This window comes from Artibeus jamaicensis, unplaced genomic scaffold, assembly GCF_021234435.1.
Source record: "Artibeus jamaicensis isolate MK-2021 breed Jamaican fruit bat unplaced genomic scaffold, CSHL_Jam_final contig_1998, whole genome shotgun sequence".
Lineage (NCBI taxonomy): Eukaryota > Metazoa > Chordata > Mammalia > Chiroptera > Phyllostomidae > Artibeus > Artibeus jamaicensis.
The window spans coordinates 2,767,174-2,780,664 of NW_026521407.1; the positions used below are offsets into that span (position 1 = coordinate 2,767,174).

Genomic DNA, 13,491 nt, shown 5'->3' on the forward strand with positions numbered 1-13,491 from the left:
TAAGGGTGCATGTTCAATATAGATAGAGCTTACATTTGTGACTCACTAAATTTAATCTTAACTTAAACCTTGGTAATCACACGGCAACTTTTCAACGCGTAGGAGGAGCTGCCCTTAGATATTGCTAACACTTAACTGTAGAAGTATTATTTCCTAATAAGACTTTGTGTTTGAAGCGCTTGAGGGCACTTTACATGTATTAATTCACTTAAGTCTTAGAACAACCTCACGAGAGAGGTGCTATTATCACCTGCATTCTTGTAACCGAGGATAAGGAGGCACAGGACATTAAATAACTTATCCATGGTCCGCACAGCAGGAAAGGGGCAGAAGCAAAGTCAGGCTCTAGAGTTTATCTTTTAACCAGTACACTATGCTGCTTCTTGAAGGCATCCAGATAATTCAGAAGACAATGAAGTAATGTTCAGCCTCTCAAAGTGTGCTCCTTTTGCCTCGGTCCACACGCATGACGCATTTCTTGACTGCCAGGGTCAGCCTGAAGCCAGCAGGGTGGCACCCTTGACTTCTGTCCTTGATTCATTGTTCCAGACGTGTCCCTGGTCCTTCCCGGCTTTCTGTCTCTTCCTCGCCTCTCCCACACTCACCAACCCGGACCCTCCCCACACCTGGCCGCACGCTATACTGCCTGATACAGGGACGTGTAGGGCTTTAGATCCAACAGACCTGGCTCCAGGCCTTCTGTGTCCTCTCGCAGGTCTCTCAAGTTTCACTTCCCTCCCAGGAAAACGAGACATGCAACACCGAGGCTCAAGACTGTTCTGAGCAGCGAACAGTATAATAACATTCATCCATTTCTTTCTCTAGCAGATAGTTTTTGAATGCCAACTAGGAGCCCGCCCCTAGGCTGAAGTGGTTTGGCTTTTCAGGGAACACGGGAAACACAGCAAACACACATGCACCTTCATCTACAGTTGCCAACTCTGACCAGGACCGTGACCAGAAAACACTGGGACACCCAAAGAGGAATCTGGCCTGGTCGAAAAGAGGCCGCGTTGAGGAAGTGACATTTAAGCAGAGACATAAAAGCCAGACAAAAGCAACACGCAGGTGCGGAAGAAATCTTTCTTGGAGAAGGGACAGCATGTGAGAGACTGAATGGCCCTCGGGCTCTGAGACCCTCACACAATCTGCTGAGGACCTTCCTCCCGTGAAGCGCAACTCGGCACCCCCACAGCTTGGTTCTCATTCTTGAGCAAATGACGCCACTTCCTTTTTCCTTGAGTTTCTGGTAAGCCAGGTGTTGCAAGAGGTAATTGGAGAACTGCTTGTCCATTCTCGGGCGGGACCTGGGCTCCCCACCCTGTCCTGTCCTTGGAATGTATCCCCCACCCCAGTGTTCTCACAGTGGGAGCTGGTCTGAGGACGCAGTGTAAAGGAAGATGTTGCGACAATCTAGACACTACATATGACTGACCACAGTTAAGGCCTCTATGTAAACTTTAAGATTCTGGGGGGGTGAATGCAAAGATCTACTCATTTTGTAGCCACCCAGGACAAGCCTCTTGTGTAAGTTCCCTGGTTTATTAAACCTGCCACCAACCAGGAGAAAAGCAGTTACTTACCTACAAGGAAGCTTCCTGAGACTCTCAGATGATTTCCCAACAGAAATTTTGCTGGCCAGAAGGGATCGGCACAAAAATATTTCAAGGGACGAAAAGCCAGGACCTACAGCCAAGGTCACTCTACCCAGCAAAGCTGTCATTTAGGATCAAAGCACAGATAGAGCTTCCAAGACAAGAAAAAGCTAAAAGATTTGCTCATCACCAAACTAGTATTACAAGAAATCTTGAAGGTTCTTTTTTAAGAAGGAAAAAAGGATTAAAAATACAAATAATAAAATGGTAGTAAGTACATATCTATTAACAATTACAATTACTGTACATGCAAATAGATGAAGTGTTCCATGTAAAGGACATATGGTGAATGAATGAATAACAAAACAAGACCCTTACACGTACAAGAGGCTCACTTCAGATAGAAAGATACATACAGACTGAAGGTGGAGGGATGGGGGAAGATGTTTCATAAAAATGGAAACAAACAAAAAAACTGGGGCAGCAATACTTGTACCAGACAAAATAGATTTTGAAACAAAGGCTCTAACGAGAGACAAAGAAAGACCAGCAATTCCACTTCTGGGTATTTATCTGAAGAAACCCAAAACACTAACTTGAAAAGACATACATGTCCACATGTTCACTGCGGCATTATTTACAACAGCCAAGACAGGGACCCAAAGGGTCCCTCAACAGATGAGTGGGTGAAGAAGAAGGGGTGCATCCAAACAACGGAATATGATTCAGCTGTAAAAAAGAATGCAGCCTTGCCCCCTACAACCACGTGGATGGACCGAGAGGGTGCTGTGCTAGGAAACAACTCAGACAGGGACAGACATGTGCCATGTGATTCCACTTATACGTGGGATTTAAGAAACAAAACAAAACGACAATGAACAAACGGAACTGAAACAGACTCCAAGACACAGAGAACATTTTGACAGTTGCCAGATGGGAAGGAATTGAGGGGATGGTGGAAAAGGCAAGGGGATTAAGAAGTACAAATTGGTAGTTACAGAATCGCCACGGGGATGTGAATTGCAACATAGAGAATATAGACAACAATATTGTAAAAACTATGTATGGTGCCAGGTGAGCACTAGATTAATCAAGGTGATGACTTCACATTGCATAAACGTCTAATCACTGCCCTGGCTGGTGTGGCTCAGTGGATTGAGCACCGGCCTGCAAACCAAGGGGTTGATGGTTCGATTCCCAATCAGGGCACATGCCTGGGATGTAGGTCAGGTCTCCAGTAGGGAGCACATAAGAGGCAACCACACATTGACATTTCTCTCCCTCTCTTTCTCCTTCCTTTCCCCTCTCTAAAAAGAAATAAATAAAATCTTTTAAAAAAAAGCTTAATACTATGTTGTATACCTGAAATGAATATATTATGTCAACTGTAACTGAAAAATTTTAAAAATTATTTAAAAAATAAATTCTGGCCCTGACTGGCATAGCTCAGTAGATTGAGCACGGGCCTGCGAACCAAAGGATCACAGTTTGATTCCCAGTCAGGGCACATGCCTGAGTTGCAGGCCAGTTCCTAGCAGGGGACACAAGAGAAGCAACCATACATTGATATTTCTCTTCCTCTCTCCTTCCCTTCCCCTCTAAAGATAAATAAATAAAAATCTTTTAAAAATAATAAATTCTGTAGTTAACCTATGAATAGCATAATAGGATTGCTGGACATTGTCATTTGTGATAGAATATTAAGATAAAGTTAACTCAAAAAAAAAAAACCCCTGCCACCTATCAATCTGGCGTGACCTGTCCACTCCAGGGGGAGTGGGTCTTTCCTTGCCCTCCGTGTCCAGGGCCGGTTTGTAAACCAGCCCCAAGGTTTTTCATCCCTACTTCAGTCCTCTGAACAGTTGACTCCATCTTTCTTTTTTTTAATTTCAACATACATTTATTGAACATCAGCAAGGACTGGATTTGGGAAGGACAAATGTCTATCGACTGTGTGGGTGGGTAAGCAAACAATCTCACCACTCAGTGCAATCCGCTCCCTCAGTGAATGCTAAGAGCCTACTCGGAGCAGTCCAGTGCGAAGCTCTGGAAATAAAAAAAGTGAATAGAACAGCCCTGGCTGCGTGGCTCAGTTGGCTGGAGCATCCCACACACCAAACAGGTTTTGGGTTTGATCGCCCCTAGGGGTGCATATGGGAGGCGACCAATTGGTATTTCTCTCTCACATTGATGTTTCTCTCTTTCTCCCTGCCTTTCTCTCTAAAATCAATAAGCTTATCCTTGGCTGAGTATTAAAAGAAAAGTGAACAGGACACGGTTGCATGCCTTTGGAGCCCAGGTGTTGCCATCACGCACCGGCACTTGGGCGGAGTGTGAGAAATCATTTGGCTCCTTTCTTCCCTAAGTAGTTCTTCCTCTTGGCTGAGAGCATGGTTTTAATCTGACCCGGCTACAAAGCTTGGGTATGTTCAGGTCATGCAGCTGAGTTCCCTCTGGGCCACCAGGAGCTTCTCCCACAAGGGACAAGTAGACAAGAGCCTGATTGTCAAGGATAAAGAATTTTTCTTTTGGTTCTGCGACACCAGTGCCAGCTGAGAGTGGCCGGGCTTATCTAGCACAGAGGAGATTCACATTACAGAAGAGCTGACAGATTTGTCCAAGTGACAGCCAGAAATGGGTCGGCAGCCCATTCCATTCACCCCAGGGAGAAGTAGAGGTCTTGTTCTAGTGGTAAAACAGTAACCAGCCATAGTGGAAAAGTTCGAGGTCAGCCACTGGGAGAAGCTACCCCTGGGCTGACCCCAGACAGCACCTGGGGAATGATGTGCGCAGGTCTGGCCTCTCGTGGGGCTCCAGGCAGTCTTGAAAGGCTAGTTCTTCTCTGTCACGGAGGGCTCTGTTTGGCTTGGCTCAGCATCTTGACTCCTGAGGATAAGGGAATGGCTGCCGTGGAGAACTGGTGTTAGCAAATCCTCACTTTGCCAGCTTTCCCTTCCTGCCAGTCACTCCCAGAGCAGGGAGAGGAACTCACAAACACAGAGAATTCACCTTGAGACTGAAACCAGAGGTTATAATTCTTCCGTAAGGCAGAAGACAAGGTCGAGTTAACTTCATCCCCACCTCCAAGTCACTAGTGTTTTCCCATTTGGAGAGAGCTGGGGAGGCAGGTGTACCTGGGGGCCAGCATCAAGGGGCCTGAAGGACACAACTCCCAGGTGCAAGTCCTAGCTCTGACGCCGGTCACAAAAGTTTGAACAAGTCGTGAAACCTTTCATACACTGGTTCTTCACCTTGTGAAGCGGCTCACATTGTCACTCGGAGGATTGAATTAAGGGAGATAATGTATACAAAAACCTTTCGTAAGCACTGGGAGCATTTTATTACATGGACATGGTTAAGTACGATCCTTGGCTCATCAGTGCTGTCCAGGGAAGTATAACCTCCCTCTTAGAGCTGTTTCTAGAACCCAGTTATCTGCAGCTGCTCTTTCAAAGCCTCCCCATCTCCCCCGCCCCCCCCCCCCCAGCAGGGCTGAGTTTGGGACTGAGTTTGGGACTCTGTTTTGTCGGCTGCCCAGAGGCTCGGGGCTGAGTCCGGGACTCCCCAGCCCCACTGCTCTGGGTCCTCCGGGCATCTCTTTCTGCTCACTTTCCTGACCTATTGGGTTGGATTCGTTTCTCTCACTATTTACACCACCTCATATGTTATGTATCTCTGTCTCAAATTCTTCTGGGGACAAGGCAAGGTCTAATTAAGTACCTACGGTATACACAGAGAAACACTTATTTTGCATGCCATTAAAAATACGTCATGTTTGCGACTTAGGCTTGGTCATGGTAAACTACAAGACCTGAGATGAGCCACAGGAAAGCACCCAACATCGCTCCTGGCTTGTGAAAAGCCATCCTGCGAATGCCAATTTCACCAGAAATTCACCAGACTCTTCCAGGCACAAAGGCATTAAGTGGCTGCGTGGGCCTGTTAACGGGATTCAACCCACTCCAGGTTTCCTCCCGGCGTCTTTTGCCAGAACAATTTTGGTGGAGTAAGGGGTGAAGTGAAGTGTGCAGGCAGGACAACAGCTGAACTTGTTGAACCCAAGTAAGAGGTGGGTGTGGGGGGGTGTGGTGGAGGAAGGAATGAGGTGAGGCGCCGAAGCTCATGGACCGTAAACACAGCTTAGCTGGGAAGAAAAGGAAGGGGCCGTGGTGGTAAGGAGACTAGAGGTGGGCACAGGGATTTTATTGTTCTTTTAAGATGGAAAGAGAATTCGGGCTGCCCACCGACAAGAAGCCACTGGAAGCTGGGAGGTCTGGCGAAGAGCGCAGCGGCGGTGCGTCGACGTGCACGGGACGGAGGAGCGAGAGGGGAACCGGAGGCTCCGGTCCGCTAGGGGGCACGTGACCGCGTCCCGGCCGGCCCCTCCCTGTCCCGGACCAGTGAGAGGATGGGAGGGTTGGGTGAACCGCTGAATCCCTGCGCTCCTCCGCGGAGAGGTCCCTGGTACTGACTCGGGCCTCCGACGCTGGGGAGCGCGGCTGCTTCGCGGGCTCCGCGCCCGACGGGCAGAAAGTGCAAGACTAGCCGCGCGGGCTTCCAAGTCGCCCAGACGCGGCTGGAATCCCAGCTCCACTTACTAGCTGATCGTCCCCTGCTTTGCCTCAGTTTCCCCGTCCTAAAAGCGGGGCTAAATAGCGGTATGCGCCTCTCAGGGCTGTTGTGACGAATAAATGACACACCCTAAATAAAGCGTTTAGCGCCGAGCGGGTACCTAGCATCACACAACGGGGGCTGGGATCTTTATCGTCATCTTTTCCCAGCTCTCCAGGGCTGTTCGCGGTGAGGTTTGGTTGTCCCCAACGGTATAGGTGTTTGGACAGACTGCCACCAAGCTGGGCTCTCCGGTAGAACCACGAGGTGGGCGGGGTGGTGGTGACGTGGGACTTGGGGGCCGACCCAAACTCTCATACCTCCTCCACCTGCCCTGCTCCCAGAAAATTTGGCGGCGTTGTTGCCAGGACCGGACCGTCTGCGGGGTGGCTGCAGGGTTCTGCCCCACCGGCCCCCCAGCTCGCCCCGCTCTGTCTGGCTGGGCTGGTCCGAGGCGGCCTGATTCAGAATGACTTTGTACAGGTGAGTGTCACCAGAGCGCAGGGAAGTCACACCTGGCCATCGGAGAGTGGCCAAAAGTGGGGTCTGCGAATGCCAGGGCAGAGGGAGGCGAGAGCTGGTCTCTAAATTCAGTCCAACCCGCCCCCCACCCTCGCGTAGGTGGGGGCAGCGAGAAGGGGACCGCGCCTAGTGACGCTGCTGCTGTGCCCCCAGGGCACACTGGTTTTCCAGTTAAAAAATTCGACCTGGAGGCTCCGGTCCTCTTTCCTGCAGTCGAGATCGATCGCCTCGGGTACGTGTGTCCCCACCCACCCCCACGCGGGCTCTGGACGGTCGGGGAGCTAAGGCTGTGTCCCTTCCGTGGCTCCAGAAAATATCCTAACAGCAAGATTTTGGAATGTCCACTTTCAGGACCACGCACGCCCAGGGGCGCCAAAGAGTCTCTAAGGAGTTGGATAATAATTAACACCTTTCACCTGAAAGGAGACTCGGAGGTCTACCTTAATGTTTATAAACCACTTAGACGGTTCAGAAATACAGCTCGTGCCGTTTTATTCCCAAAGATTCTCTCTTCTTTGTAGAACAATCTTTCAGCATTGAAGTCACCTTGTGAAAACATGGTGAGATGATGTTTTAGGAGCATTTATATGAGGTCTGCTTTGTGCAAAGGATGCGACCGAGGGCAAGGGAAGCAGCCCGTGTACCCACCCAAGGTCCCTGGCTAAGGCGTTCTTTCCTCCAGTTTCCTTCCCCACCATCACCCCTCCCACCGCACATATCTTCCTGCATGGCCGCCCTAGGAATCCTTGCGCCCTGCTAGAAATGAGTACCAATAAATTTAAAGCAGATTAGTGCTTGTCCAATTTGGCTTTCCCTGTGCAACCGGACATTTAGAACCTTATGCAGAGGTCTGGGTTGTAATTGATGTATCCCTATGATCTTAAGGTTGCTGACTAGTGTGACCTTGGGGAAATTACAGTGTCTCTCAAGAAACTTCTTTTAAACTTTCCTTTGCTTCTAAATTTTCTTTTTCGTATAAAAAAAGTCTGCTTTTGAAATGGATACTTCCGATCTTGTCCTTCTAAGATGAGGCAACAAAATAATGGGAAAGGTAGACTTGGGGGCCTACCTTAATTTTCATAAGCTACGAAGGGTCAGAAATACATTTTTCCCTCTTTATCCCCAAGTTTTCTTTTAATTTATTTACTTTAATTGTTGTTCAACTTTTCTTTTTTTGTATTTTTCAAAAATCCGTTGACTTCTTCAGTCATTTGACACGGACAAGGAAGTCAGCCCCTGAGAATGGAAGAATGTGTTCACGAGAAAATGGTTCATAAGCATTAAAAAAGTACACAGTTGACAGAGGGTGAGGCGCCTGGATACACTCCACCCCAGGAAATGATTTGAAATGATTTAGTGAGTTTATTGCTTTGCAGTAAACTCAGTAAGTGGGGGTGGGTTGGCAAATTCGTTTCCTACCCTAAGGAGCATTTTAAAATATCATTCATTCATTCATTCATTCATTCATTCATTCATTCATTCATTCATTTATAGAGGGGAAGGCTTAGGGAGAGAAAGATCAGTGTATGGTTGCCTCTCGTGGGTTCCCTGCTGGGAACTGGCCTGCAACACAGGCATGTGCCCTGGCTGGGGACCAAACCGAGATCCTTTGGTTTCACAGGCCTGTGCTTAATCCACTGAGCTACACCAGCCAGGGTCTATGGAGCATTTTTATGTTCTGTGTAGAGCCTGTTCTTGATTTTTCCAGCAGTGCTCATAGCAGCGCCTTTCGAAGAAAGTACTCTTAACTACGTCCACTCTACTCTACTGTGGAAATTGAGGAAATTCCCCAAGGAATACACTGGAGGGAACAGATTGGTTTTCAGCTGTATTTGAGGCTAAAGCAAATTTTTTTTTTTAATCGTGTGGGATATTTTACTCATTTTATTCTGTGAATATTTGCTGACACTACTATGTGAAAGCTATTGTCCTAGGTGCTGGGGACACAGCTATCCCAACCTTCTGGAGAGGGGGCATCTGTAGCATAGTTGCCATCATCAGCTGCTCACTTTTAACCTCTCTCTTCTATACAGCAGAATTGTTTTCTCTAATAATCAATACTAATGGTTATTTTCTTTCTTATTTAATTTTAAGACAATTAAAATTAAGCTACACCCTGGCTGGTATAGCTCAGTGGATTGAGCACGGGCCTGTGAACCAGACAATCGCAGTTCGATTCCCAGTCAGGGCACATACCGGGGTTGCAGGCCAGTTCCCAGCAGGGGATGCATGAAAGGCAACCATACATTGATGTTTCTCTCCCTCTCTCCTTCCCTTCCCCTCTAAAGATAAATAAATAAAATCTTTAAGTTAAAAAAAAAATTAAGCTACAGTTTTTAGAGAGACTCAAGTTGGGTAAAATACTTTATGTATGAGTTAGAATCCTTATATCCCCCCAAAATATTATACTTGGCAGTTTATACTGTTGTTTTCTTTATTTTAATTGTTGTTCAAGTACAGTTTTCTGCCCTTTACTCCCATCCCAGCCAACCCCCAAGTTTATACCGTTTTAAAGCATAAGTAGTAAAATATGCTAATTTGAAGTTCATACATGTTATTAAAACTTAACAGTAACTGGAGCAATTGCTTAGAATTTAGATTATTATGCTCTTGAGAAAATGATTGAGGTCCCCAAAGAGCTTTTGCTTGTGTGGGTTGTATCTATTCCTATTAAAACTGAGAAAATCAGAAACTATTTATTTATTCAGTTGTTAAGAATAATAATCAGCCCTTGCTGCATGACTCAGTTGGTTGGAGTGTCGTCCACACGAATACCAAAGGGTTTTGGGTTTGATTCCCCAGTCCGGGCGTGCAGGAGGCAACTGATTGATGTTTCTTTTTCCCGATTCCTCTCTCTCTAAAAAAATCAATAAATATATCCTCAGGTGAAGATCTTTTTTAAAAAGGATAATAATCATAAGCCTACCAGATGGTATAATAAGGTATGTTCATGAAAAATAGCTAAAATGAGTTGAAGGCTTGACGGGGGCTGATGGATACACTTCAGTTCACTCAGGTTCCTACTGGCTGCGAGGGTCAGCTCTCCGCCTGGCTCTGCACCCGCGACTCACAGCCTGGCAGCTGACCTCCCAGAGCTCACTGTCTGAGAGAGACAGAATGTGCCACCAACACAAAAGCCACAGTGTCTTCTAGACCTAATTTCAGAAGTGATCTTTGCTGTTATCTGTCAAAACAGAAGAAACCTTAAGCAATAATTTCATTATTTCAATTAGTTGCAGGGGTTGGATATACATTTTAGCTGAAACCTTATTGAAAAAAAAATAGGAAAAGCCCAGTTGTAAGTTACCACTCAACCCAAGCCAAATGATAACTTTGGAAGCAACGTGGTTGCTGAAACAATAAATGAATGGTCTAACCCCTCCTGGGTCTTGGAAACCGTACACCCTTGCCAAGAAGGAGTGAGGGAGTAAGCCTGTGCATCACTTATCCACACTGGACTCCTCGGGGGTGGGGTCTATTCCTGATCCATCTTCGTGTTCCAGATCATTGTCTGGTGCATTTTTACTAAATTAAATGGGATTTTTGCAAAATTTATACATATCTCTAATATATGTTTATATTGTATACATACCGTATAAATACCCTGCTTGGGTGAATAGCCTACAAGAGCAGGCTATGCCTCATATACACGTATTTCCATATTATACAAACTACAGCAGGGGTGCCCAACCTTTCGGCGTCTCTGGGCCGCACTGGAAGAAGAAGAGTTGTCTTGGGCCACACATGAAATACACAAACACTAATGAAAAGTGATGAGCAAAAATCAGGTTTTAAGTAAATTTACGATTTTGTGTTGGGCTGAATTCGTAGCCATCCTGGGCCGCATGTGGAATGCGGGCTGCGGATTGGACACACCTGTGTGTAAATTGTCCAGAGGAGTCATTTGCGTGTGACCACTGCTGACGTTAGCTGTGTTTGAGGATTCCATCTAATATGTGCCTCCTCTGATTAAAACCACTCCCTAGAGCGCCAATTGTTTATAATACTGTCTCTAAAACATTTTCCTAAATAAAAAGGTGAAGTGATCCTTTTTGATACATACTTAATGGACACGTTTTTACACTCAAGCCAGGACTGGAGATAGTGTTCCCACACTCCCACCAGCAGTGTCCCTGTGCCACACAGTCCCCCTTCTCAGCCAAAGGGGCGTCACTGCGCCCTCGTGATGTGTTCGGGAGCATTCTCCACTGAGGCTCCTTACTCACAGGAACGGCCTCTTCCTGCAGCTCATTTTAGCCTGTGGACAGTCCTGGTCTGCAATGGCTGAGGAAGTGGGCCAGAGAGTGGGGCTGGACTGGGACAAAGAAACTGCGAGAGGGTATAATAGGATGCTAAAATGCCAGTTTTATGAACACTCGGTGCATTTTTAAGGAAATGGTTGACAAAGCACAGGGTTAAGACCAGCAGGTAACTGGGGAGGTACAGTTGTGCAACAGCTTATTTCTAAGTATTGCTTCTTAGCTGCTGCCCAGAGGTTTTGATATATGGTGTTTTCACGATCACTTAGGTCACACTATGATCTAATTTCCAGTGTGATTTATTCTTTGACCCATGGTTATTTAGAAGTATATTTCTGAATGTTTGAGAACAGGATTTCTCTGCTCACTTAATTGCATGGGGAGCAGAAAATATACTTCATAGGTATTTAAGTTCTTTGAAACTTTGGACTCTTGTTTTATGATTCAGAATTTGTTCAACTATTATAAGTGTTCTGTGTACATTTGAAAAGATTGTTTTATAGTCCTTAAGTGCAGTGTTCTGTATATGTTCATTTACATCAAGTTTGCTGATGGCTTGGTTCAAATTCTTACTAATGTTTTGTTTGCTTTCTCTATTAGGAAGAATAGTGTGCTAAAATCTTTCACCTTGATTGTGGATTTGTGTATTTCTTATTGTAGTTCTATCAATATTTTGCTTCATATACTTTGAGGCTATATTATATGAATAAGAATCTTGCTCTGAACTGAGTATTTTACTTTTGAAGTATTCTTCTTCATCTGTGGTTTTGGATTTTTGTCTTAAAAGTGCACTTCATTTGATATGAGTATAGAGATAGCAACTTCATCTTGGTTACAATTGGTGTAGTTATCTTTTTTTTATCGTCGGGTTTCTACATCCTTGTGTTTTAGCTCTTTCTCTTGCAAACCACATATAACTGGGCATCTCTTTTTCCTTCGGTTTGACTAGCTTTGTGTGGTAACTGGAGCATTTAATCAATTTATATTTATGTAATTGTTGATACATTATGTGATTGATTGTTTCAGTATAACATTTCTTTTAGTTCTATTGTTTTCTACTGAATCTTTGTTCTTCTTTCTTTCGTTTCTTGCACTTTTTGATATTATTTTTTATTATTCCATTTTCCTATCTCTTAGCTTGAAAGTTATTCACTATTTGTACTATTTCCATAGTCATTATATTATAGAGTATAACGTACTCTTGGCTTATCGAAGTATAAAATGGCACTTTTTAAAAAAAGATTTTATTTATTTATCTTTAGAGGGGAAGGGAAGGAAAGAGGGAGAGAAACATCAATGTATGGTTGCCTCTCGTGTGTCCCCTGCTGGGAACTGGCCTGCAACCCAGGCATGTGCCCTGACTGGGAATTGAACCTCGATTGTCTGGTTTAAAGGCCCGAGCTCAATCCACTGAGTTACACCAGCCAGGGCTGCCTTGGCACTTTTAATCCTCCTCCTAAACAATGCAAAGACCTTAGGACACTTTTAGTTTATTTATTGCCTTTCCTGACATGTCACTATTTTACTATTTTTATTCTATTGTATTTTAAACCAAACAAACAACATTACTGTTTTTTTTAAATTAATTTTTAAAGAGCAGAGAAGGGAAGGAGAAAGAGAAGAAGAAACATCAGTTGGTTGCGTCTCACATGCTCCCACCTGGGGACCTGGCCCACAACCCAGGCATGTGCCCTGACTGGGAATCGAGCTCGTGACCTTTCGGTTCACAAGCCGGCACTCAGTCCACTGAGCCACACCAGCCAGGGCTATTGTTTTATGCAGTTAATAGTTGTCCAGCTTTACCCACTTATTTACATTTTTTATCCCTTGTTAGGACCTGCCATCTGGGATAATTTCTAGTTGTTGCATTAGTGCAGATATGCTGGTGATGATTTCCCTCCAATGTCGTTTGCCTGAAAATGTTTTTTTTTATTTTAATTGTTGTTCAAGTACAGTTTTCTGAAAATGTTTTTATTGCACCTTCATTCTTGTATATATATATTTGCTGGTATAGAAGATATTTCAATGTCCCTGGCTTCTCATATATTCTGTTGGAAAGTTAGCTAGAGTTCTGTTTTGAAGAGAATTCCCTTTTCTTCTCTGGTTGCTTTTTAGATTGACTCTTTGTCTTTAGTTTTCAGCATTTTGACTATATTGGTATTTGTTTTTTGTTTGTTTTTTTTAATTTCCCTCCTTGTGGATTCCAGAGCTTCTTGAAAACATGGATTGAAGTCTTTCATTAGTTTTGAGAGTTTTCAACCATTTCTTTCTTCAAATATTACTCCGTCCCATTCTCTGTCTCTTCCGGTACTCAGTACTCACCATATCTTCTATGTCTTTACTTCTCAATAAGTAAAATCTCCTGTTTCTCTATCTTTAATTTTGGCTGTTTTCTTCTGACCTGTCTTCCAATCTTATCTAATTATCTGTTAAATTCATTCACTAAGTTTTCATAACCGTTACTTTTGTTTCTAAAACTTCTGTCTGGTTATTTTTATGTTCTT

At 44.7% G+C, this 13,491-nt stretch overlaps 1 protein-coding gene across 2 annotated transcripts in view; it reads left to right on the top strand.

Moving 5' to 3' along the window:
• The first annotated feature begins 6,525 nt into the window (after window positions 1-6,525).
• B4GALNT2 (beta-1,4-N-acetyl-galactosaminyltransferase 2) overlaps window positions 6,526-13,491 on the top strand; it is a 35,151-nt gene continuing 28,185 nt past the window's right edge. Inside the window, exons 1-2 of one of the 2 annotated variants that reach the window (XM_053657037.1) lie at window positions 6,526-6,689; window positions 6,828-6,960. Coding sequence is in view for 1 of the 2 variants with exons in the window: in XM_037149955.2 (XP_037005850.2) it covers window positions 6,676-6,689 (14 nt within the window). In the remaining variant the exon portion in view is untranslated. The remainder of the gene's footprint in view (window positions 6,690-6,827; window positions 6,961-13,491) is intronic. The other variant, XM_037149955.2, reaches the window with a different exon arrangement.